General features: G+C 36.0%; 1 protein-coding gene across 8 annotated transcripts in view; it reads right to left on the reverse strand.

The window, feature by feature from the left end:
* INVS (inversin) overlaps window positions 1-24,522 on the reverse strand; it is a 103,984-nt gene that overhangs the window by 30,329 nt on the left and 49,133 nt on the right. For 7 of the 8 annotated variants that reach the window (XM_075494219.1, XM_075494222.1, XM_075494224.1 and 4 more), the window contains 6 exons: window positions 21,798-21,965; window positions 15,535-15,715; window positions 11,772-11,881; window positions 7,212-7,383; window positions 2,355-2,510; window positions 666-895 (listed from right to left, as the gene is read on the reverse strand). In XM_075494219.1, coding sequence (XP_075350334.1) covers window positions 666-895; window positions 2,355-2,510; window positions 7,212-7,383; window positions 11,772-11,881; window positions 15,535-15,715; window positions 21,798-21,965 — 1,017 coding nt within the window. Of the gene's footprint in view, window positions 1-665; window positions 896-2,354; window positions 2,511-7,211; window positions 7,384-11,771; window positions 11,882-15,534; window positions 15,716-18,469; window positions 18,604-21,797; window positions 21,966-24,522 lie in introns of those variants that run through there. The other variant, XM_075494226.1, reaches the window with a different exon arrangement.

The following is a 24,522-nucleotide window of genomic DNA, read 5'->3' on the forward strand; positions in this document are numbered from 1 at the left end:
ATAGTTACAGAAAAGTTTAACAAATCGGGTGAAATTCTTTTGACTGATGAAGTTCTACCAAATTCTGAGAAATTATGTCATATAACAAAGAAATCTGTTATATGTTGCACAATTATTCTGGCTCCTAATTTCACTTACTGCTTGAATAATGGTACAAAGGAACATATAAACTAATCAGTGTTCTTTTTTTTCACCTGGAAGAGTGATACGTATGTGGATACTTCTGTGGATAAGTAATTGAAGCAGTTCTTGTGCAATCTCACTTGCAATATCTTACCTGCTCTATCTCTATGCTGAAGAAACATATTACAGACTACAAAATCACATTCCCATGTCAGCTGTTAATAAGGAATGATAGATGTTAAGAAATCAGATTACTAATATGACTCCTCATAAGATCACAGTTTGACAAGGAAAAGTCAAAAGTGATACAGAAAAATATGAATCCATTTATGCTGCATATTAAAATATTACTTTTCATTTTTCACTTTCAGAGTTTAGAAGTGAAGCCATAGGAAAAATTATGATGCATTTCCTTTCATGATAAGCAGCAGCAAAGATGCTTCTATGTCCCAGAAAAGAGAATGACCTTGGAAGAAAAGGAAAATGTTTTGATTTATGGTTATTCTGAAGTTAATTAAATAGCCCAGTGAAGAACAACATACCTCTTTATCCTGAATATTTGGATCTGCGTTGTTTTCCAGTAACACTACCATGCAGTTAATGTAACCTCCATAAGCAGCACACTGCAGAGGTGTTCTACCTGCATAATCCTGCACATTAGGGTTGATTTTATTTTCTATCAAGATTTGGCACACATCAGCATTTCCTCCCAGGGCTGCCCAGTGAAGGGGCGAATGGCCATCTTGGTCAACCAAATCTACTCTTGCTCCTCCTGTAACAACAAATACATTTTTGAACATAAAAAGAAAATACTCTTGAATGAAAAGAAAAAAAAAGGATAGGTTTATGTTCAACTAGAACTTATTTAGTAAACTGACAATTCAGATAAATATTTCTGAAAGTAACTTCATTACTCAAATCCTAAAACCTAAATCAAAATTAATTTGGAATGAAATAATTTCAGTGAGGGTCAGGCATCTAACTTTTTTACAAGCTTCTGAGTATCCTCTCAGATGCTTTAGAATCTCCTGATTTGTCAAATGCCCTTGAAAAACCTAGCCTTTATTTGTTTCAGGCCTATTAATTTTCAGTGAAACTTTTATTTCTTAACATCAAAATCACTTTCGAAATTTAGACTTCAGATGAAATATCTTTTTAAATCTCTACAGCAGACAAGATAAAATATTCACAGTGTAAGAATCACTTTTGAAAAAAAGCTCAATTTTTTTTAATTCAAGCATGCTAAGACTCTGATGCAGATAATTAATTTCTCTATGTGCTCTTGTAAGATGTAAAAAATCTGTACAAAAATAAAACTCCACAAATATAAAAACTTGAACCAACCAGCAACAATGACTGTCTATATCATAAAATATTTAATTAAACATAACTCAGATTCTGATAACCAAGTTTCTTGCAAGTACAAAAGCTAAATGGCATAGGGGCTGGGAGGAAGAGCTTAACAGGAGGTTAAAAATATGCCCAGCAGATCACACAGGGAAGCACACTTTTCAGTAACAAAAGTTGGTCGACGGAAAACTTGCAACTTGTTAGCCTTGATACTTCAACTGTCCATAAATGCGATAGTATCTCAAGTAGGAGGGAGACTGCTTCCAGCTACTTAGAACTTTTCTGTGAAGCTAAAACGACAGAATTTTGCATCTAAGATACCACTGTTCTTTCACCATACTTCTTCCACTCCAGCAGTTTTTACAATTATCTAAAACTGTGTATGTTGTTAAATCTTATTTCTGTCTACAAATAAAATACTGCTTATAAAAACCAACCAGAGGAAAATATTAATGATTTAGGATTTTTGATAGCTACTGTCATTAAAAAATAAAGATTCATTCAAATAGTCAAAAAATCTTCCAAGCAGCCTAAAAATGCTTTCTCACAAAAAAGAAGAAAGCTTAATTTGGTCTTATTTACTGGAGAAAAAAGAAGAAAGAAAAACAATGACTTGCTGGGGAAGAGGTGGTTTGAGAGACTGGAACGTACTGTTGCAATTCTGAAAGTGCTATATTTAATTCTTCTAGCCATTTTGCACAATACTCTGATAATCTTTTACCTTTACTAGCACTGTTCCACAAAGGGTACTTACAGACAAAACCTGCTTTAGGGAAGTAATTTTCTACTCCACCTCTTGCTCAGCTATGCTGTTTATTTCCCAGTCCCGCAGAAAGCAGCACCAGAACTCTGAACAGGTTTGCAAATTTGTAACAGCTGACCTTTAATGAGTGTTTGTATCACTTCTTTGTGTCCCATCTCACAGGCTCGGAAAAGCGGGGTATGTTTCATGACATCCAAAGCATCTACCTGTGCGTTATGTTCCAACAGCAATTTCACTGTGCTGACATGGCCAGAAAGGGCAGCAGCGTGTAACGCTAAAAGAATAAAGTAGTAGGAAAAACAAATCACAATACCATGAGCTTTGGAGGTTCACAATCAGAACAGTCAAAATAGAAATTAATTTCAACCATTTTGGTAGAAAAGGTGCTTTTCAACCACAAGAAGCTGAAGAATCATAACAAGTGATCACTAACCACACTTTCTTGCCATACAAGCAATAAGCAGAAAAACTGTTAGCCCTGAAACATGTTTCTAACTTGTACAAATAGGAATTTTAACCTTAACACCACCAAGATTGGCTTATACTGATGATTTGTGGAAGGTTAGCAGCTTCTGATTAAGAGAACATAACATGACCTACTTCTGCCTCTGTTTTGTGGCATCACCCCAATGGAGATGAAACTGCCCACTGCCAGTGAAAGACAGCTTTCATTATTTCTTCAATGTTTTCCCCAAAATACCTTTCTTATTTCTCTCAAATAAGCAAAGCTGTCTCAATTAAAACTAGCTCCAGATAACTACCCAGCTGTTCCTGCCCTCTTTTTTTTTTTTTTTCAGAATTACTTGGAGAAAATTTTACAATTATGTAGCAAGGCCACCACATCTCGCACAGTACCTGCAGCTCCCTGTTTTCTTCAAGAAAAAGATGATGGAAAGACCAGATACTGCCTTCTGTCTCATCCCTATAATTTATGAGGTTCAGCTGTATGAAAACTATGCAAGTTGATTCTGCAGACTCCTACTCTTCCATAGTTTTCTTTGCCCTCTCATATTTGAACGTCTGCAGACTTCACTGAGTCCAAACCAACAAATAACACAGAGCTACTTCATATACTTCAGACCCCAGAGGTGAAGACGTGGTGTCCTATAACTGAAGTTGCTATTGCCTAACACAGCATCCTGTGGGGACTGTCAGCTGGAGTTGAGGAAAATGTTGAAATGCCAGTCCGACCAGTTCACAGTTCTTTTTGAAGGAAAGGAGGACTACACACAGCAATGAGAGATTTCAAACCAATGGAGGACACATATATTTGTGATTTCACTTACAATTTGATTTCAAAATGCTTTGGATTATTTCCTACAGTCAGCAATCAAATCAGATAATCTACATTCTCATACTGTCTTACCTGTAGAATATTTCACAGATGACAAAATCAAAATAACTTAGAATGAAAATACAAAACACTGCAATTCATAAATGTGCATTTAGTAAAGTTAATTCATATTTCCCCATGAAATTTCACAAATATTCATCCTTGGTGGGAATTCAGTCTGCTCAAGCAAGTGAAATGTGGGGCTGTAAACACTACCTATGTGTCTCTACTTGTTTAAAGTTAAAAAGGCAGGGTCAGGATCCAGCAGAGAGGCATTATACAGAAAGGCACACCACGAAGGCCGACGTTAGAAGGAATTGCTTCTTGAACCATAGCCAGAATATCAAAACAGTCAGGCTTTTTGTATTTGCCTTCTACTGTTTACCACTGGTACCAGCTTCACACAGCTTATGAAACAGTAACCCAGCATAACCCGTTACACAGGCACTACTAAAACGCACAGGTTGTTCATACTGTTCGTGAATCAAATCCAGCTGAAGTGTGTTGCCTTAAAACACACATTCTCAAAATTAGTGATAGTAACTGGAATTGTGATACAGACAAATGAGGCACTTCCTACAAGAACTGGGGTCACAGCCAGAGACAGTATGAGAAGTGCTGCCTTAGTAATTGAAATCATGCCTTTAAGATGACACTGATGCTTAACTGTTGCAGCTAAAAAGCACAGGGGCACTCATCGCACTCATGAAAAATATCTGTAAGCAGTAAGATATGCAGTAGCTATGCGAGTGGGTGGCTATCAGTAGCAGTTTGACAAGAATCAGATCCCTGCCGCTTCGTATATTTGGACGAGCCTGGTTTTCATGGTCTGACCTCACAGTAAACTCTAGGTTCTGGTTTTTGTACTGCATTTTTTATGAAACCAAAGGCAGTAAACCACTCCATCGGATGACACATGGGGTGTGTATAACAATACAATAGAAAAAGAGCTGCTGTGTCAGCTTGGCCGGTTCTGCCCCCCTATCACTCATTCTGACGCAGGCATCTTGTTTCGCACTTTGTGCTCAATATTTTCTTGTAAGCCAAATTTTCTGTGATGGAGTCACGGTGACTGAAGAGATTCTTCGGCCAGCTGGTCACAATAGGCCCTTTGTTCAGCCGACAGACAGAGCCCTCTCCATTGTACGGAGTGACGGCAGAGCTATAAAGCTGCCCCTGTAATGCTCCTGCAGCGCTGATCTCTGAGAAGAGGGAAATTCCTTTCCCTTGGTGTCATTCTCCTACACAATACGGAGAGTCTGGATGTTCTAGCAAAGCTGAATGGAGAGCTTGCTCTTTTTAAGTAAATGCAAAAGGCTGCGTTAATGCAACATTATAACTGAGCTTAACTGAGTCGGCACACAAAAGTCAGAAAAACACAACCTCGAACTCTCCTCAGCAACTGTATCCCAGGCACAGTGGCATGTACGCTATTTTCTATTAGTGCATAGTTTCCCGTCAGAATACAACGCTACTTTTCCCTCACCAAAACTTGGGAATGATTAAGAACCTTTGGAAAAAAACCTACGTCTGAAATCAGAGAGTGATTTTCTGGTGGGCTTCCTTTTAATTTTACAGCTCACTATAATAAAGCCCATGCTACTGCACATGATTGCACAATGGTTCAGATTGCTCGACAGCAAGCGACGAACGGCATAGTTCCCCACTTTAAGACTATTAGTGTGTTCTACACAACGGCAATTTCAAGTAAATGGAAAATCCATTCATTTCCTTGGATTAAAAGCCCTACAACAAAATCAAGATTAAAAGGTGATTACACATCACTGCTATGAAAGGTTTAAGACTGAAAGATAATAAACCCAACCACCTGAATTATTCAAGCATGAAATCCACACCTGAGTAATTTCAGAAACACAGTGTGTGATTACTGTCTGCAAAGAAGAAAACCCTTTGTAAGGAGGTTTGCACAGTGACTACAACATTACTGCACCTTAAGGTCTGAAACAAATACTGTGAGGTATTTAAAAGGGAACTGTGGGGAAGGAGCAAATATAGGTGAGACTGACAAAAGATGAAACGAGTAAAATTGTAGAGTATGTAGTTTGTAAAGTCATCAAACACGAAGACTGAGATGTTATTTGCTGCACTATTTCTTAAAGTCCAAAATTACCAACTATCATAACTTGGAAAGACAGATTTTTGTAAGGAAAGCAAGAATTTAGATATTTAAATAGAATTTTATGGTAACTGTATTTGGCTTTTTGTGTAAAGACCCACCATACCACCAAAGGAAATAGAAAATTTCAATTTTTTTATATGAAAGTAATATTCATACACGATATCTTTCAAATCCTGAACCATGCAACCCTGACATTGCATTTATTTACCATTTGTATGTTATTCAAAGTGTAATCTGAAAAGAGAAAAGCTGTTAAACACATATCTTTGTTTCTTTGTTGGGATAGATCTACACTGCAAGTTCCCTAAATCTAAGCATGCAGCTTAGGCTAGTTTGTGTGTCTGTGCAGCCAAAAGATAATGGTTGAGTATACTTAAAAAAAAATATTAAAATGTATATAAACAAACATTAATATACATTCTTGTGTGTTTAAAATAACACAGTTTTCTTTTCAGGAGAAATGCCCTCTACTGTATTATTCACAGGTGTGTGCTCTATCAGTTTGGCTATCATTTTACCACATTTTTGCACTTAACTTCTAAATTTGTGACCTGGCTGTGACTGGCACAGGGTAGTTCCCAACCTCCTCCCACACAGCTTACCCCTGCAGCCCCCTGCTACCAAACCCCTCCAATTTACGCCCAATATATCCACATTCTCCTCTTTTTTTAATTGGATGTCATCAGCACACTATACAGCTCCACTATTACCTGTATTTCCAACACTGTTGAATACATATACCCTTCAACACCTGTCTCTCTGTCAGAACTATTATTCTATTTTTGTTGAAAGTACTACATAGATACAATATTTCTACCACAAATTGTTATAATTTTTCATTAAAGGAGATAAATTCATAGTTGCTATAGGAAACTTCAAATTTCATGACTTGCATGCTTGAATTCTGAAACACTGTGTTGCATACTTATCTTTTGCTTTGGGCAGATAATGGGATGATAAACCTGGGGGATATCAAGTTTAACCTCTTGTTTGGACAACAGAATTGCAATAGCTCTAATCTTTATTACACTATCTTTACAAATAACTATGGTACTTACGATTTTCATGATGATAATTTAGCCACTTCACTGGTTAGTTTGCTCTGTATTGTTTCAAAGTATTTATTTACTGACAAATTTTTTAACAGGCGTTTTCAGGGAAGACTTTTTATGCAATTATATTTCATTTTATTCTTCAAAATACAGACCAGCTCTTCCTTTCCCATGATTACAGCTCTAACTATATAGCAGCACAGCAGTGCGTTTCTTCTTCTTGCTATGTTTCAAATGAACTGGTCCAATCTGTGCAGAAAAGTTTTATTTCTTTCCCACAATAAGGCAAAGAAGTGACTCACATACATAACTAAACTAATGCAGAAATATTTTCAGGATTAAGGTACACATCCAGGAACAGATTAATATAGCTTCTAACAATGTTTTTTATTTGGTGGAAATCACACTAACTGGAAACATCCAGTGGCTCTTTACTGTAAAGCATCTTACCTGTGCCAGCGTATTTGTCTGTCATATTGATATCAATATCCAATTTTAAAGTCAGCATAGTCCTAATGACATCATCACTGCCTTTGCCAGCTGCCCACATGAAGGATGTTCTTCCCTCAAGATCTGAGTCATCTTTTACAGAAGGATGTTTCAAAAATACTTCCACTGTTTCCTGAAAAGACATACTATTGAAATTAACATTAAAAGGAATCAGTAACAACAAGAAACTATTATGTCTCATTTAGCTGTTTATGAAGCAAATCAAAGCTTCATTTCTCCTTTTTATATCTATATAGAGTAATAGCTCAACAGGAGCACTGTATTTTCTGCCATGCCCTTTTCCTTGTCAATGTTCATAGTGCATCCTCAACTATGAGTTTAACACTGTCATTTATTTCATACTTCTTTCTTTTTAGTGTCAAACATCATGTGTTCATCATAAGGAAGTAAAAGACACTGCAGTCACTGTGAAAAAAGCAATGTGAAAAATATTATCGGCTTATCAAAACATTACTGTATTACTATGATACTAAAATAATGTTCCTTCAAAAATATTCTCCTGACATATTTTTTTTCTCCGACTCTAAATATGACTGCACATGCAAATATTTTAGTTTGCCAAACTCTAATAATTTGACTATTCAAAAAAAAAAAAAAAAAAGGACTTTTGGGGCAATATAGACGTATTTCCTAATATTTAATAATATCAACAGGTTACCAATTACGGAAATATTATAAATCAAAACACCTTTACACCTGAGTCCAGGCTTTCCACTGTAACTGTTACACTAAAATCTCTATTTAAATCAAAGCAAAAAGAATTATTTCTTCAAATGCTGTGTTTGGGTTAAGCTTTCAGCAAACAAGACCACTTGTTTAACCTGCTGCTGAATTCTTAATAAGCCACACAGGAAAGGAAGGGAGAGGAAATCACGATTGCTAGAAAAAGAATTAGGGAAGATATTCCCTTTTCTATCTAATGCCTTACAAAGGCTGTGTATTTAACAGCTGGTAAACATCTCTCAAGAGCCACTGATAGACTAGCCAATAAAAACTGAAAAAAGTGCGTTTCATTATTTTATTTTATTTTTATGTTTTAGTATTAACACTATTCTATCCTTTCCCGCGTGTGGCCCCAAAATAGCTCTATCACTGCTCTGGGTAGGATGAGAATTCCTTGGTTATAAGGAATCAAATGCTTATAATCACAAAGGTGTTTAAATGCCTAAGTCCTATTGATTAGTTTGGATTTTTTCTAACTACTACTTATTATTTCATCCCTCTAAAGAAATAGGAAATTTCTCATTTATCTTATGTTAATGTGACCTAAGATCCTAACAGCTTCGTGAATTTGGGTCCATATCTGAACTATCAGTTTATTGTAAAAAGTTCCAGCCAGAAATAATGAGGAATGGAAGCATTAAGCCTTCCACACAAACCAGCATGTGTTTATAGCTTTGTGTACTCACACTGACCACCACTACACCTCAGACACAAACGGCTACTCATTAGGCCAGCAACTCAGCACCCTACCAGTACTCTGCACTGCTTGAAATCCTGCAAAGTGAAAAGCAGTATGAAGGCTGGACCTTTTCAATACTAAGGCCCACATCCTACAAACATAAATAAGTAATTTTATTTTTCCATTAAGTTTTAGCAAAGCAATGTTTCTTTCAACCACTCTTTTCTTCTAGAGTTTTTAATGGGAAAAAGTGGAAGAAATCCAATAGTACTGTAAGTTATTTTTCAAAATGAAGTTATCACAACTTGAAAACAAAATGGAATTAAATTAGAACAGGATGGTTAAGCAATCAGAAAACAGAAGTATCTATCAGTTTAATTTTACATGTATTTTGTCATGAATAGTCACATGTATTTTATCTCTATTAAAAAATAGTGGAAAAAACCAAAATAAAAAACAACAAAGCTGAAAAACAACAGTAAAGGACAGAAGTAAACCTGGATCATTTCATTCTGTGCTATCAACAAACTCTGAAAAATACTAAATATTATTTTTGAATATTCAAAAATAAGACAGGGGTATCCACATTTCATTTACTAGTTCAATCTATATAAGTATGTGAAAGGGAAGTACATTGTCTTGGACATCTCTGAAAATTTTCAGAAAAAATAATATATATTTAGTCCTGCATTCTGCATACTAAAATCAATACTAATAGAGCATCTGCCTTCACACATGAAGTTCAAAAATTTAAAAAGGATGTTTATTTGGGCCTTCTATGGGATACATAAGCCATCTAAATTTCAGGCAACCTATTTGGGTGGTTATATTAGGTAACTTCTCTTCTTCTAGAACTTTTCCTTCTATAATAAGCGGGGATAAGTTAGTCTTAGAGAACAAATTCTTTATGTAAATTAAGTGCCAGCTAAGTCTCTTCAGTCTTTAAAAAACAAAAATGTCATATTAGACTAAGTAACCCGCAGAAAAACAGAGCAAAGAACAAGATACTGAGTTAAGTAAAACTGAAAGCAATGCAAATATTTATAATAAACACAAAAGAACAAACTTTCTTCTTCTTGTTAGGGACTAAGAAACATCGCATTTTAACTCAGAAACATACCACGCCTATCCAAACGTGGGCAGACTGAACAGAACCACAACATGGCTCTCAAATCATAAATATATAGGTGCTACTGCCAAAACAAACATGGATGTGTCTCCACTCAGTTGTTTGACTATGTATATGGAATGCAGCGGTGGGAATTACTCAAGGATTTGTATGTAATCGAGAAAAAAAGTAAACAGTGGTGCTCAGAAACAACCAGAGTGGTAAAAAAGAGAGAAGCTCCAGACATAATTTAGGCATGCACAAACAGGGGCTCTTGGATACATCACCAGCTAAACGAGGCTCTGAATGAGAATCAGCAGATCTGAATGAGACTCTCCTGTTTGATTCTTCATGTAAGATGGGAAACAGTACATTCATTGTAAGTACACAAGATTACAAAAGAATGTCTGATTCCATCACCTACTCTATTTCCCCATAAAAACCTAAACAATATCATGATTTGGCTGGCTGGTGGGATCAAAAGGCAGCAACATAATGAAGATGTTTCATACAACTAAACCAAGCCCAGAGAAAGAAAGCCAGTATGAAAAATCATTTTTTAGGAATGTATCAATACAGAGAAGAAAAAAAAAGATAAAAGCATGTGGAAATAATTACCAGATTGTAAATAAAAACATTCTGTCTCTCCCATGAGTCTGACTGAAACTAGAAAGAAAGGCTTTTACAACATAAATATTTTAGGCGTGTGAGTCAGACCCAAATTGTACATACCACATAATGGACAGTAATCAGCATCAATAAAAAATTCTCTAAAAAGTTGTAAATTATACACAGAGATATGCTCCAATGAAAGTCTGAATTAAAAAAATATCTGTGCGGTCTTACTAAGACCACCTCCAAAAAACCTCACCAAAACCCCAAAATTCACTCTCACAAGGAAACAGAAGGTGACAGCTGTGGTATTAATATACGTTGGTCAGTTCCCTCTTTCAATAGTACTTCTGGATTTCTTAACTTGAATGGTTCTCAAGGGCATTAAAATTTTACTTGTTTTATGAAAATTAACATGTGGGTAGGCAAGAAAGACTCAAATTAGTATCCCTGTAAGAAAATGCTGCAATATGCGCTACACAACTACATGAATTAGGCACTAAATAACCCTTTTTGTAAAGGGAGGTTATGCATAATACAACTGAATAAAACTTAGATGGGAGCTCTCAGCTTACTATGCATGGCGTAATTCAACTATGAGACAGGAGCATGAAAAAAGCTTTCTTAAGTTCCAGTGCTTGAGAACTACTTCTATTATAACATCTATGACCAGCAATCATTAAACTGCTGGGTTCTATACTTAGTTCTACCGTATGTGATCTTGCTCTGGAAAAAAATTACCTATTCTACCAAAATATAAGAATTAGGCTCTCTGAGAAACCAATTTTCTTTGTTGTCTGAATTTAAAAAATATTTTAAAAATATTAAAAACTTAGAAACCCTTTAAAAATATAGTGCTCATGGAGAATTGTGACAAAAGGTACTCACTCTTTAGCCATGCTTTATGAGACAATGGCTCATTCATAATAGCAAATATTCATAAGTTAATCACCTTCTTGAAGGCAAAGACTGGTTTGACTGGTACTGAAGCAGCTGTGCAAATACTCATACAGGTGATCTTTAGATACCTTATAACTGCTTAGATTTTGCTATAATGAGCCTTAAAAAGTGAAAGCACTGTAAAATAGTAGGTGCCATTCTGCTTTCTATTGAAGTACCTGAATCACTATTGTGTGTTCTGATGCAAACATACAGATCAAAGGGCCTTTCTTTGTACAGCAATTTAGTTTTTTAAAATCTGTTTTTAACAGTTTGAAATTAACCACATTTATATCACATAACATAGGAAAACTCTGAATTAAACCTGTGCAGACAACACTGTGTTTATACGCTTTTAAAAACAACTCAAACACTTTGTTACATTATAAATATTTCAGCAAAATATATTTACTTCACATTTAGGGTATGTGCTACTTACTGCAAAGTTGCTCTGCGCTGCATAATGTAGAGGTGTTGCACCTTGACTATCAGATGGGATAGTTCCAAACTTATTTCTTTCTAATAAGAGATGGACAATCTGTGCATGACCTGAGAAAAATAATATAAAACCAGATATGTATCAAATCCTAAGGTTAAACATTTCCCTATTAAAAAAAAACCAAACCCAGAAGAAAATGAACAGACCTCAATAAATAATAGTATGTTTGCATTGTAGCCATTATAGTCTAAACATAAGAGAGAAACATAAGACTTGATATTTGAACTATTAAACCTGGCGTGCACCTTCTTCCCAATAGTGTTCCCCTTCCACACTCTGTATCCTCATTTTTGAGGGGCATCTGTAAATCAGAATGACCTATGAATAGGAACATGGGGAAAGATTTTCTTTCTTTTAAAAGAAATCACTAGAACATTGCCCTAAACAAAGAAACCAGCAGTAGCTGGTCAGACAGCTGAGATATTAACATTGCAATGAACGAGTTGAATAATTCCAGAAAAAGCTTCTGGTAATTCAGCTGAGATGCTGCATTTGAGTGAGAGGTCAGTCAGAAGCAGTAAAGTGAGCATAGACTGACAGTGATGTGCATTTGTCCATCTACATTAAAAGACAGGCTAAACCAACGTTGACAACTTCATCCTACATCACATTGTTTTACAGAAATTAAGTGTAAATTCTTTACTTAGGTTTTATTCAATCAAAATTTCAGCTGAAGATGTATAGCAGAATCTGGAGGCTAGGCTACTACCAGCTGCGATATCTGCAATAAACAACAAACTGACACACACAACTCCTTCCATCAAAACAGATTAGAATATTTTTAGATTAAAATCACATTATGGGGAGGATGGGTAAACTTTATATCCACTTCACAGACAGCAAAACAAAGACACAATATAGTATATTGCCACTAAAGTCAACTGACCCTCTCACATGCTTACTTTTGTAGGCATACGCAGCTCACAGAATACCTTAATGATTTGGTATTTTAAGAGATAGTAGAAGGCATAAATCACATAAAAATACTCAGATTTTACAGGAAAAATCTCCCAGTATCTTGCGTGTAGGGAAAAAAATTTTGCAGCTTGTTACTTTTGCACAGTTGACTTGAATTACTTTAGAATAAATGAAAAAAAGTAGGTAAACATTTCTACTAGCGGTAGACTTTTTTTTAATGAAAACACCAACAATTACAGAATGAAGCTGTGTAACAGTTGTGGTCTATAGCTTTTATAAACCTAAGACATGGAGGACTGGGTAAGCCTTCTTTTGTGGAATGGCACTGTCAGATTTTACATGTATAGAAGTATCAGAAACAAGAGAAAATGGTCAACTTGGGTCAAAAAGGATGAAAAGCTACATGGGGATTATTTTTTTCTAGGGGCTTTAGGGTGTACAGGAAGGCTCCTCTTTCCTTTCAGCCATTCAGACAAGCCTGGACCCAGAACATCACAACATTCTGTCTCTTCCTACCAGAAAAACACTAAAAAGAAGAGATGTAATGTTGCTATGCTCTTCCCATCTCAAGACTATACAAAGTGAACTGAGGTTCACTAGAAGAAGTTGGTTCTGAGTGCAATACTAGCAGGAAAAACATAGGACTACAGCGCCTGGAAAAAAAGTTGCCTGAACTTTCAGGACACGCAACTAGAAAAAGGGTAACTGAACTCTGTAATCAGGACAGGAGGTCTACCTAAATTATCTATGAGAAAGAAGGCTTGAGGGAGTTGAAAAAAAATTTTGTATTGGGTGCAACAGTAAATAAATTGGTGCAAAGATGGATCTCACTTGGACATTAATGAAAACATTAAAACTCAGTTCTTGAGATCAAGAATTGTCATTTCTGTAGTACTTTTATTTAGAAGAGATGTAACTTGGCTGAGACTTTTATCTACACAAAAGAAAAGGTAACAGGAACAACAATGCCCTAAGATGGAGTCACATGCAACCCATCACCTTTAACAGAATATTTGTGGCTGTATCCATGCACTACTTAAAACCTCCTACTGTTAACCCATTTAGTAACATTTTAGACTCTTTGAGATATCTATACAGCCTCCAGTATCTAACTTAAAAACAGAACCCTAAAAATTAATCATGATTTACCAATCAGATGTTCCCCATGGGCATATGCCACCTAGAGACCTCATCAAGTTCACAAACAACTCTGGAGGTCTTGGCACATCTTCCCCCTTTATTCCACATTGATTAGACAATCCATTTTTCCAACAGACAAAACTTCTCTCTTAAATACAATCAATTTCAAAACACGATAAATTTTGCTTCTTGGACAGAACCAAGTGATAATGAATATTTCTTTGGGAGACTGATCCTATGACACTTAAAATGTTTCACAATTTCTCTGTAAAAATTCAATATCCCTACTTGAATGCAAATGCAAATCTGAGTACACTCTTCTTTTTTTGTTTGTTTTTTAAATAAACATAATCAAACTACATGTATATTGTCATTGGAGTTGCAGTAACTCGCTCCAGTGAGCAATCTGATTCTTTTATTGGCATTCTTTGTCTGCAGTGTCCCAAAGGGTCATGGGGATGAAGCCTGTTAAAAGGGGAGAGAGAGTGTTTGAAGATTCTTCCTTTTTATCTGGTACCTGGCATTTATTTTTTCCTCCTGCACATAGGAGAATGGAAAATAGGTGGTCAATTTTCTAAATCATATTATTTTTGTGCTTGTCATTTCATGAGTTGTGTTTCCCTGTACTTAGATTATTTATATCTAATCAGGTTTTTATCTGTTTTGCAAAGATCCAGTTTTGTAACCTGTAAAACCAAACCATGCAGAATTCATACCAAATTCAAACCAAACATATGCAAGGTTATAATTTACAGAGCATCTGAGTCTCAGGGTAGCAATCTGAACAGAAAAAAACTTTATCTGAATAAAACTTCTTGTCAGATCTGATTAGATTGTCATAATGTGTCTGACGAAGAGCTTGTACTAGGAGTAGAAGTGTCATCTCTGCCATTTTCTTGTTCACTTGTGCTGGCATTATCAGATTATCTGTGGTTTCTTTGCGGGAATCTTTTTAAGTCACTTGACTATTTTGTGAGGGGTAGTTTAGTAAAAACTAGATAATATAATCCATAAATCCACTTAACCGGGCACATGTAAACTGCAATACACTGCAATAAGCTGAAAGTGAACAAATAAGTGATGATGCCACTGTCAACCCCTCCGCGCTGTGGAGCACTCACTTCCCTCAGGCACCTTGCAAATCCTATGTGACCATCTTACATATGGACCAAGTGAGGGTGCTAGCATCAATCCATATATTAAATATTAGTAAAGTTTTCTTATTTTTTCAATTAAAAAATAAACAGAAGTTCTGATATTTTCTTCATGCACCCCAGTGGATTGTCTTGCATACATGCTGGGGTGTGCACACCGCTCTTCGGACACCACTGCTCTAGAGTACCAGGGTTTTTTTTTACCTATGAACAAAGCTACATATGCAAGAACATCTCAATATGCTCTAATTGTTCTTAAATTATGAGCATATATGGCCTGCCAAAGTAATGCATTTTACAATGCTTTGAAGAATCTGAAGCTAAAAAAACCAATCTACACACAAACTTCTAATCCTGGTCTAGCAGAAAATATTGTTGTTCTAAGAGATTAGTTAGCATAATGCCAGGCTGGAATTAAATAAAAAACAGAGACAAAGATTAAACACCACAGTCAATTAATTATTAAATGACTTCAGCATTGTCCAGTTTACCAAGTAAGGCTGCCCAGTGAAGGGGAGTTCGAAACAAGTTGTCATAAGATGTCACATTGCAGCCTTCGTAGGAGGTCAGGACATCAACAACTGCTACATTCCCATCAGCAACAGCAAAATGAAGGGGAGTTCGTCCTTCATAGTCTTGCCAGTTAAGCAGAGATTCTGTAGGTGCAGCTTCCTTTAAAAAAAAAAAAATTAAAAAAAATTTAAGTTTAAGAGAAAAACTATATACTCTTTACAGATTTTTTTTGAGTCTTATATAAGGAGATAAACTGCCCTTGTTCAGTAGAATATAACTCTACAACCAAATGCTTTTGTTAACAGTATAGGCTATTTTCAAATATTTCTTATGGAATTTTTTTATATACTTACTTAATCATTGTACAAGACCTGATTTTTGGTACATACCCTGTAGTTTTGCCAGTCTGTTGTGCAAGTGGCTCCTTAAACAGATCCTTAAAAGACTAACTCAGACTCTTGTGAAAATAACTAGATCTTCTTACTTGATTTTCTAAGTTGAACATGACAGATATATCTTTATATTTTTCTCCTAGGGCACTCCCCTTTTTGCACAAGTTAATCTTAGGCTTTCATTATAATACTTTTCTAGCATTTTAAAACTGCATGACTATCAAGAGTATTTCTAAAGGAGATGTCAAGGTCTCTAGCTGACAGGATAGAAGTAAGTTGGAGAGTACTTCTTATGAATGCATCTACTTGTAATGGGCTTAATTTTGAATCAAAAAATCTTCAAAAGTATTGTGATTAGTCATTTGATCACATAACATAGGCATTAATAGATATAACTTGACTTTTCATCACATTTTCTTAAAAAACATGCTAAATGACTTTCACATAAGGTCCCTAGCTATACAGTTTCATATTATGATAATTTCCTTTCTCATCAACTTTTTTCTAGACAGATGTCTCTTCACGACTTTCTTTCTCAGGCAAAAGAACAGAACAGGGAAAAATGAACATAATCTTAGCACTGCAGAGATCTCCAAATGGCAAATATCATAAAGCCCCATGAAATACAAACTTTAAACTTCACTTTCCTGAAAAAAGAGGTATCTCTAAAGAAAATGGTAAACAATAAAACAACAGAAACTCAGGACACCAAGCATCTAGAGCAGAAGCAGAATGTCAAAACAAGAGCTTAAATAAACTATAGGGAGTAAGTCTGCTGTATCTCCGACAACTCAGAACAATTCACTGAAGTCAGAGGAACCCTGTGCAAAAAAAAAAAGGAATGTAGTCCTGAGATTTTTAAATTCCAACACTAGAGTGGATTTTAAGCCATGATAACTGAGAAAAACAATCCTCCTGAAAATACAGAGTTGCACTATATCTTACAATATACTTATGAAAGAGGAGGGAGAGATTGTGATCAGTGCAGCTTGTTAACAATTAAAGCAAGTTCCTGATCCCTTTCTCACTAAACTGTAATTTTTCCTATTGACTTCACTAGGTACGCAAATAGGCCGTAAAAACACTTGTATTTGCATTATTTGAAATGCAGTAACTATTACATAGAAAATGAACATCTAACACTGAGAACGAGAAATCAAGAAGCAGAAAGTCAAGAAACTCCAGAATTATGGTTTCTACCCAAATATTAATTTACCAAGGTTGCACATTCTATATGTTCTATTTAATAGATTAAAAAAAAAAATACATCTAGAGTTATGTTTAACCATATTTCCTAAGTGCAATCTGGCTAAATTAATACTGCAGTAGTAACCTCAACTCTGCAGTGCCCTGATTCTTGTTTCTTACTGTCTTACTTTCTAACAGTGTCAACTTAAACTTCCTAATATTTGATTAATATAAGTTTTCTGAAGTTAAACATTTACATACTTCGCATACTGTATGTAAATGCTAATTAAGTTGCCTGTCTTGCATATCTAAAACTCTGATGCAGTTTTTTATATCAGTAGTGTTAGCCATGTTTTGCTAGAGAAAAAAATTAACATACTTGAAACATACTGTACTTCATTACTATATCTAGCCACTAGTACAATAACAGATAATCTATTAAAAACATAAAAAGTTGCTAAATGTGAATCCCTTAACTAAAAAGACAATTGAAGTTAACATTGTTACATGCAGAAACCACAATAATCAAAGCATGAATAACACTTCTTTTAATAAGCATTCAAAAGCATTTATCTGAGCCATTACAGTGAAAAGTGAAGTTTTATGTTCTTCCCTAGCTTTAATAATTCACAAGAGAAAGCTAACTGGTAATATGCTTGTTTTCTCTCTATTCAAAGAGCTCAGCAGGGGGAGTATAGAGCCCACTGCAGAAAATTCAGAAGTGATCTTTATGAGAATCATTTTTAAGAATGACTAAAAATGAATGATGATATGCACAGAAGTTTATTACAGAAATTCTAACTGCACCAGAGGAAAACCTGTTTGAACACAATGGACAAACAAGAAAACAAATGCTTCTTCACTTTACCTAGACTATATTGATGTAATCTGGAAGTCTAATTTTCAAGCCTTCCAAAGCACAAGGACACATTAAATAAATTACTCCTAAAACTCCTGGCTCAAAGTCAGTGGTGTTCCCCAGAACATATCCCCATAATCGACACTGTTAATTTTCCAAAATGGTAAAGAATCTTTTAATGATAAAGCCACTGCTTACATTCTAGTCTAAAAGTACTCATGTGTTTTGAAATTTTTGGCCACTTAAACTAAAATTTTCTAGGCCTCTTCCTGCCTATGTTCAAGAGTGTAATTGCTTTGGATTATAAGTGGGTTTGGTGTAAAACTAGCTATAATTAAACTGTCATACTATATTAATATTTTAAGCACAATACACAGAAGAAACAGAAGCTACGCATTTTTCTGCAGCTATTAGAACAATGGAATTGTAGGCAATAATGGAAAGTGTTGTATAAATAAATGTCACATCTCTTACCATGAAGAATAAGCAAAGAGAAGAGATACAAAATAGAGAGATAGTACTAAGCAGTTGCTTCCACCATATTAATGGAACCTTATTCTGTTCTTTCCTCCTTAAATCTTCCCAACGTTTTTCATGTAACCAAGCACTGCTGAATCTGGAAAGGTGGAAAAGGAAGTTGACCATGAGAGGATCTCCAGATTAGAGTTTCTCTCTACTTCACGTTTGCTTTCTAAAACTGTCATGAGTTCCATTTTTGCTATATTTCATGGATTTCAATATTAGATGTAAACAATTGTGCATAACTGACACCCCTGCAAATTCAACCTACTTTTTCAGCATTCACTTGAAGCTCTTTTCATTACTGTTTATTTTTACAATCCCAATGAGCTAAGTACTATACAAACACCAAACAGAAAGATGACCCTTACTTTTATGAATTTATAAACAGGAGACAACAAATGGACACGTTCAGATGGCAGAGCATGGAAAAACAAGACAGTATTTTTCAGTATCATAGACTGCGGTCTCAAAAAATCCAGCAGCTTAACTTCCGTCAAGTTTTTGTAAAACAGCACTGGACAATTCTTAGTAGGACACTGGAGAAAAATAATTTTCTGGGGAATTCTTCCAGAGTGTTAAAGATAACATGAGAGGAACAACAGCAGTGTTGTTTTTCATAACTTAGTCAGCAGGCAACAAAGGCTGCCAACGCAGATTGAGCAGTAGTAGATAGCCATATCTGACTGCTGTCTGAGCACCAGCACATAGCTTACAGCTTATAGCACTCCACCATGAAAGCAAGGACAAATGGTTTGTGTTGGATGTGATTAAAAAAACAGAGAGGCAACAGTGACCCCAGTATCGTAGGCGTTTTGCACTGCTCTCACTACAAGACAATGTTCTCGTGAACTTAGAAATGCAATTATGTAAGTTAAGTCAGAAGACAACAGAAATTTTATGGGTACGTACGTTAGAAATACCATGCAGAAAGAATGTGAAAAACGATAAAGTTAACCTGGATGTGAAGACCTAGAGAGGAATGAGAATTAAAGGTGATGCTTGGGCAATAGATCTGGAACTGGGTAACATGGCAAAAAGTAGTTAAGAAAGCAGGGGAAGATTGTGAGCTCTGCTAGGTAGGTATCTTCTATCAAGATAAGTAAGAAAAACACTACAGTTTGGAGAGAAGACAAGATCTTACTAAAGGCTTAAACTCAGAGGCACCACCACCACCAAAAAAAAGATATTTATAGTCAACAACGGATTCAATCAACAGATTGATTACCTAGTAACAGCGTTTCTGTATCATCAACTTTTACACATATTCTGTAACCTAAATTACTTTTTCATTTAAACTTGTTATTATCTTACTCCATCAATAATTATACATAGGTATAACTATTTGGAATATCAACAATTTAGTTGATGCATGAAAAAGCCTAGATGGAATCAAGAATACACTCTTAACTGTCAGAGTAAAAAAAAAAAGAACCAAAAAACCTGGACATGATCATGATTCTGTATTACCTAAAGAGAATCTTTGAGAACACCTTCAGTAAGTAGACAGGTATTTTTGACCTTTTGTAGTGTATTGGGCTGGGATGGAGTTAATTTTCCTTGCAGCAGCAGGTATGGTGCTGGGGGGGCTTTGTATTTGTGAGTAAAACTGTTGATAACACACCAATGTTTTGGCTATTACTGAATAGTGCTTGCACAGCATCAAGGATTTCTCTTTTTCATGCCCTGCCCTGTCCTGCTCCCCCAAATGAGTGGGCTGGGGGTGGGCAAGAGACTGGAAGGGGACACAGCCAGGACAGCTGATCCGAATTGACCCAAGCAATATTCCATACCATATAACATCATGCTCAGCAAAAAAAAGCTCAGGGAAAGGAGGATGCAGGGGGGATGCTCATGGCTACACCGTTTGTCTTCCCAAGCAACCGCTAAGAGTGCTGCAGCTCTTTTTCCACTTTCCTGGGAGTGGCTAACATCTGTCTGCTGATGGGAAGTAGTGAATAAATTTCCTTTTTTGCACGGAGCTTTTGCTTTCCATACTAAACTGTCATTATCTTCATCCATAAGTCTTTTTGCCTTCCTTCTATTTTATCCCAGTCCTGCAAGAGGGGAGTGAGTGAGTGGCTGTGTGGGTGTTACGCTGTAGGCTGAGGCCAACCCACCACAACTTTTAAAAATATTTACCTTGACTATCTAACATTTGAAAAAGTCAAAAGTCTTGAACACAGCAATCCTTACCTACTTTTCAGCAAATTTATTTCTCGAGGGTGGCAGAAAAGTAGATGGTATATAACAACTAAAACTTTGTGACAAAATTTTGTTTGTGACAAATTATTTCACAATTGAGTCCAAATTGCAAATATCTTGAATAAACAGAAGTAATACAGAAATAAAATCACATTAATTTAACACTGGAAACCTCTCAAAAACTATCTTTAGAGTAGAAAAAAAGTATCAGTAACTATAAGATTATCAATGTGATTTGGAGAAAACAAATCAAATTTTCATATGCCACACACAAGTTCTCAACTTGCAAGCTAATAAGGCAAACAGAGAAAGACAAAGATATAGAGAGATTGTTGCAATATGAGAGAAAAATTCAATTGAGACTTCTGTATCTTTCCATGTTAGTGAAGTTCAGAGATTTCCACAGAATAAAAATCAAGGTAAAAATCAAGCTGAGCACATGATGTTATTGTACTTGCTATATCTGTCAGTGTAGAAAATGAAACTGAAATACTGCAGACAGAGAAAATATGCCATGAAGGAAAAATTATTAAATCTGTACAGAAAAATAGCTGGAAAGTCTCTCAATAAACTGATAGTGGGCTGACTGATAATTCATCAAATATTTCCCAGAATTCTGACTCAAAAGACCAAATTAAATTAGACTTTTCAGTACAGTTAATGAGAAAGAAACTTTCAAATAATGAAGAAAAGACACACAACAAAGAAATCAGTGTGCAAGATGAAACTGAGATGAGGAATATGACTGGCCATTTTAACTAGCAGAACTTGCAACCTCTCCCTCCCTCATTTCCCCCCCAAATGAAGTTACACATATCAAACTAATTAAGAGAATATACATAGTCCACGAGTTAGAGCAAAGATATTCACCCATAGAACTCAGAAGAAACCCCTTTCAAGAGAGCAAATATATTTAAGATCATTTCTTACAAAATCCTGGATAGTGGGAAAGGCAAATATTTCATTCTCAAAAAGTCAGTGGACTAAAATGAAAAATGACAAGAGAACAAAAAATATTTCTATCAGAGTAAAGTAATAAATACAGAAAATGTTATATATATATAATAGACTTTCTTACCAGAATACATTTCACTGTGTGAATTGCACTAGGGTCCTTGTTGTTAGCTGCCCAGTGAAGTGGGATTTTTCCTTCAATATCAGGGATTCCAATATTTGAATCATGTTTTATGAGAAGTTTCACATGCTCTGGGTTATTGTAGTAAGCACTCCAATGCAATGCAGTTTGCTGGAACACAATATTCACAAGTTTTACAAACACAGTGAAAACAAACAGCAGATGAAAATTAAAGTTTGTTAAGACATGAAATATGATTTAATTATATTTTCACAGAATGAAAGAGATCACCTAGTCCAACTCCTCTGCTCAAAGCATGGTCAACTAGAACAGGTTGATCAGGACACTGTCCAGACAGACTTTGACTTATCTCCACAGGCAGAGACTCCACAACCTCTCTGGACAACTTGTTTGACCTCCCTCACAGTAAAAAAGTATTTTCTGAGGTTTAAACAGAATTTATTATATTTCAACTTGTTCCCATTGCCTCTGAACAGTCAGTGGAGGGCACTCAGAAGAGTCTGGTTCCATCTTCTTTACTGCCTCCCATCCGGTATTTATACACATTGCTAAGATCACCCCTGAACCATCTGTTCTTCAGGCTGAGCATTCACAGCTCTGTCAGCCTCTCCTTGATGTCAGATGCTCCAATCTGTTAATCATCTTTGTGGCTCTCCACTGGACTCGCTTCAGTATGTCTATGCCCTTACTGTACTGGAGAGCCCAGAACTAGACATGGCATTCCATTTGTGGTGCCACCAGTGCTGAGCAGAGAGGAGGGATCACAGGTAAAATCAGCTTTAAGCAATGGGTAAATGAGCAATCTTTTGTTATACTTCAATAAAGAGGACTGACAGAAAATGGAGCACATGTATCTAGGGTGGGTGACAACTCAAAATCACTGGAAAACAGACTAAAGCAAAATTGAACAAGAGGCCCATCTACCTACATAAGAGTGGATATTTACATGTCTTTGCTATCGAGGCCTGAATTAGGTCTAAGTTACATCATCTTACATAAGACCCACATTGAGAAGCCCTTATGCTTGGAATATAAATATTTCTGGTAGAAGATTAATTGCTTTGTATGAGGATTTCTTGGACTATGGCAGGAGAATACTGTCCATGCTACTTAGCCAGCCAACAGGGCAATGCCATTGGGTGTGGCAGTTTCAGACCTGGAGAAAATATCTGAGCTTAGTATTAAGCAATCATGTCCAAGTTAGAATGATCATCTGAAGCAGGTCTCAGCACCAGAGCTGCACTACACAACAACTGCAGTGATTAGTTTGGTCCCTCTTAAAGTTGTAAATCTCTTCAAATAACACAAATTGATGGAGAACCATATAACAAGATTACTTTCCACTAGAGGAAGATGGTACTGAATACTGACACTGGATGTGGATCCATCTTGAGCAAAGGTTTTGACTTTCTACACTGTCCTAGATCATGCAGAATTCTAGAGGTTAAGTATTACTGAATCTAATGCCCACTGACCCATGACAGTCCAATAAAACGTCAAATGGCAATCCATGCTCCTATTGCAAATTCCTGACTGCCAGTGGCTTTTTATGGGCATTAACAAATGTTCACAATTATATAGGCAAATCAATGTGTGGCTTTTTTAAACAGTAAAACATTGGTATATTAACAAGTGCTTTACTGATCAGACACATTTCTCCCAACTGCCAAGTCATAAAGTTTGTAAGATACAGAATGAATTTTATTTCCCCATCTCCCTTCCTCCCACCCTCACCCCAGCAAAATACTACATGGCACTTTGATTTGAAAATGGAGAGAAATAACTGCTGCAGGACATTTGTGTATAAGCCTACGATACCCTGGATTAGCAACTTTGAATAGCGAGATAGAATGTTTGAGTTCACTATCATATCCTTAACGTCTCTCTAAAGGAGGAAGGCAAAAAGGAGCCTATTTTTTGTGTTTGTTGCTTTAAGCTGTTAGATTAGTACCATGGTAACATGATACGATAGCGCAACCTTTTTGTCTACTTGGTAGTTCACTGAAAAAGAGCTCATTCTAAAACATAACTGGAGGGGCTGCAAGGAAAGGTCTGATAACTGACACCATGTACAACAACATACAGCCTAGTACTGTAAAGCATGTTCAAACCATCACAGCTTGTCGGGATTGAATTGAAAAACTTCTAGCAGGAGAAATTTGAGGTAAGTTAACAAATGTTATTTCTTAAGTGGAGCTGACCAGTATCCCTAGAAACTGACAGATGCAATGAAAGCAAAAACTTTTGATTACCAAGAGGCCAATGTAGTCTTTGTTTACTGGCTTCTCTCACCTACAACTTGCTTTTCAGCCAGTTGCCTACACAGAAACAGACATAAAAAACAGTTGTTCTCTCTGATGTTCAGGAATTATATCTGACAATCTTAATGCGCATATTTGCAGTAAGGGAAATGAATAAGCTGTATACCCAACAGGGTCAAACTTGTTGGACTCTATCCCTGAGACCTGCCTTTCATCAACCTGAATTCCAGCTTTGCTACTGTGACTACTCATGACATGAACTGGAATAAAAGTGCTCTACATTTTGTGGGAAATCTGGCAATGCTTTAATACTGCCTTGGAAATTTGCTGAACAACAGGCAAGGCTCCTAAAAGGCTTTGGCTAGTTTCCATATACCTTTGTTAATTAATTAATGTGGTCAGGAAGTCAGCATGACCTCTCCAGAATGACTGCTATAATTATAGCC

Source organism: Mycteria americana, chromosome 2 (assembly GCF_035582795.1).
Source record: "Mycteria americana isolate JAX WOST 10 ecotype Jacksonville Zoo and Gardens chromosome 2, USCA_MyAme_1.0, whole genome shotgun sequence".
Lineage (NCBI taxonomy): Eukaryota > Metazoa > Chordata > Aves > Ciconiiformes > Ciconiidae > Mycteria > Mycteria americana.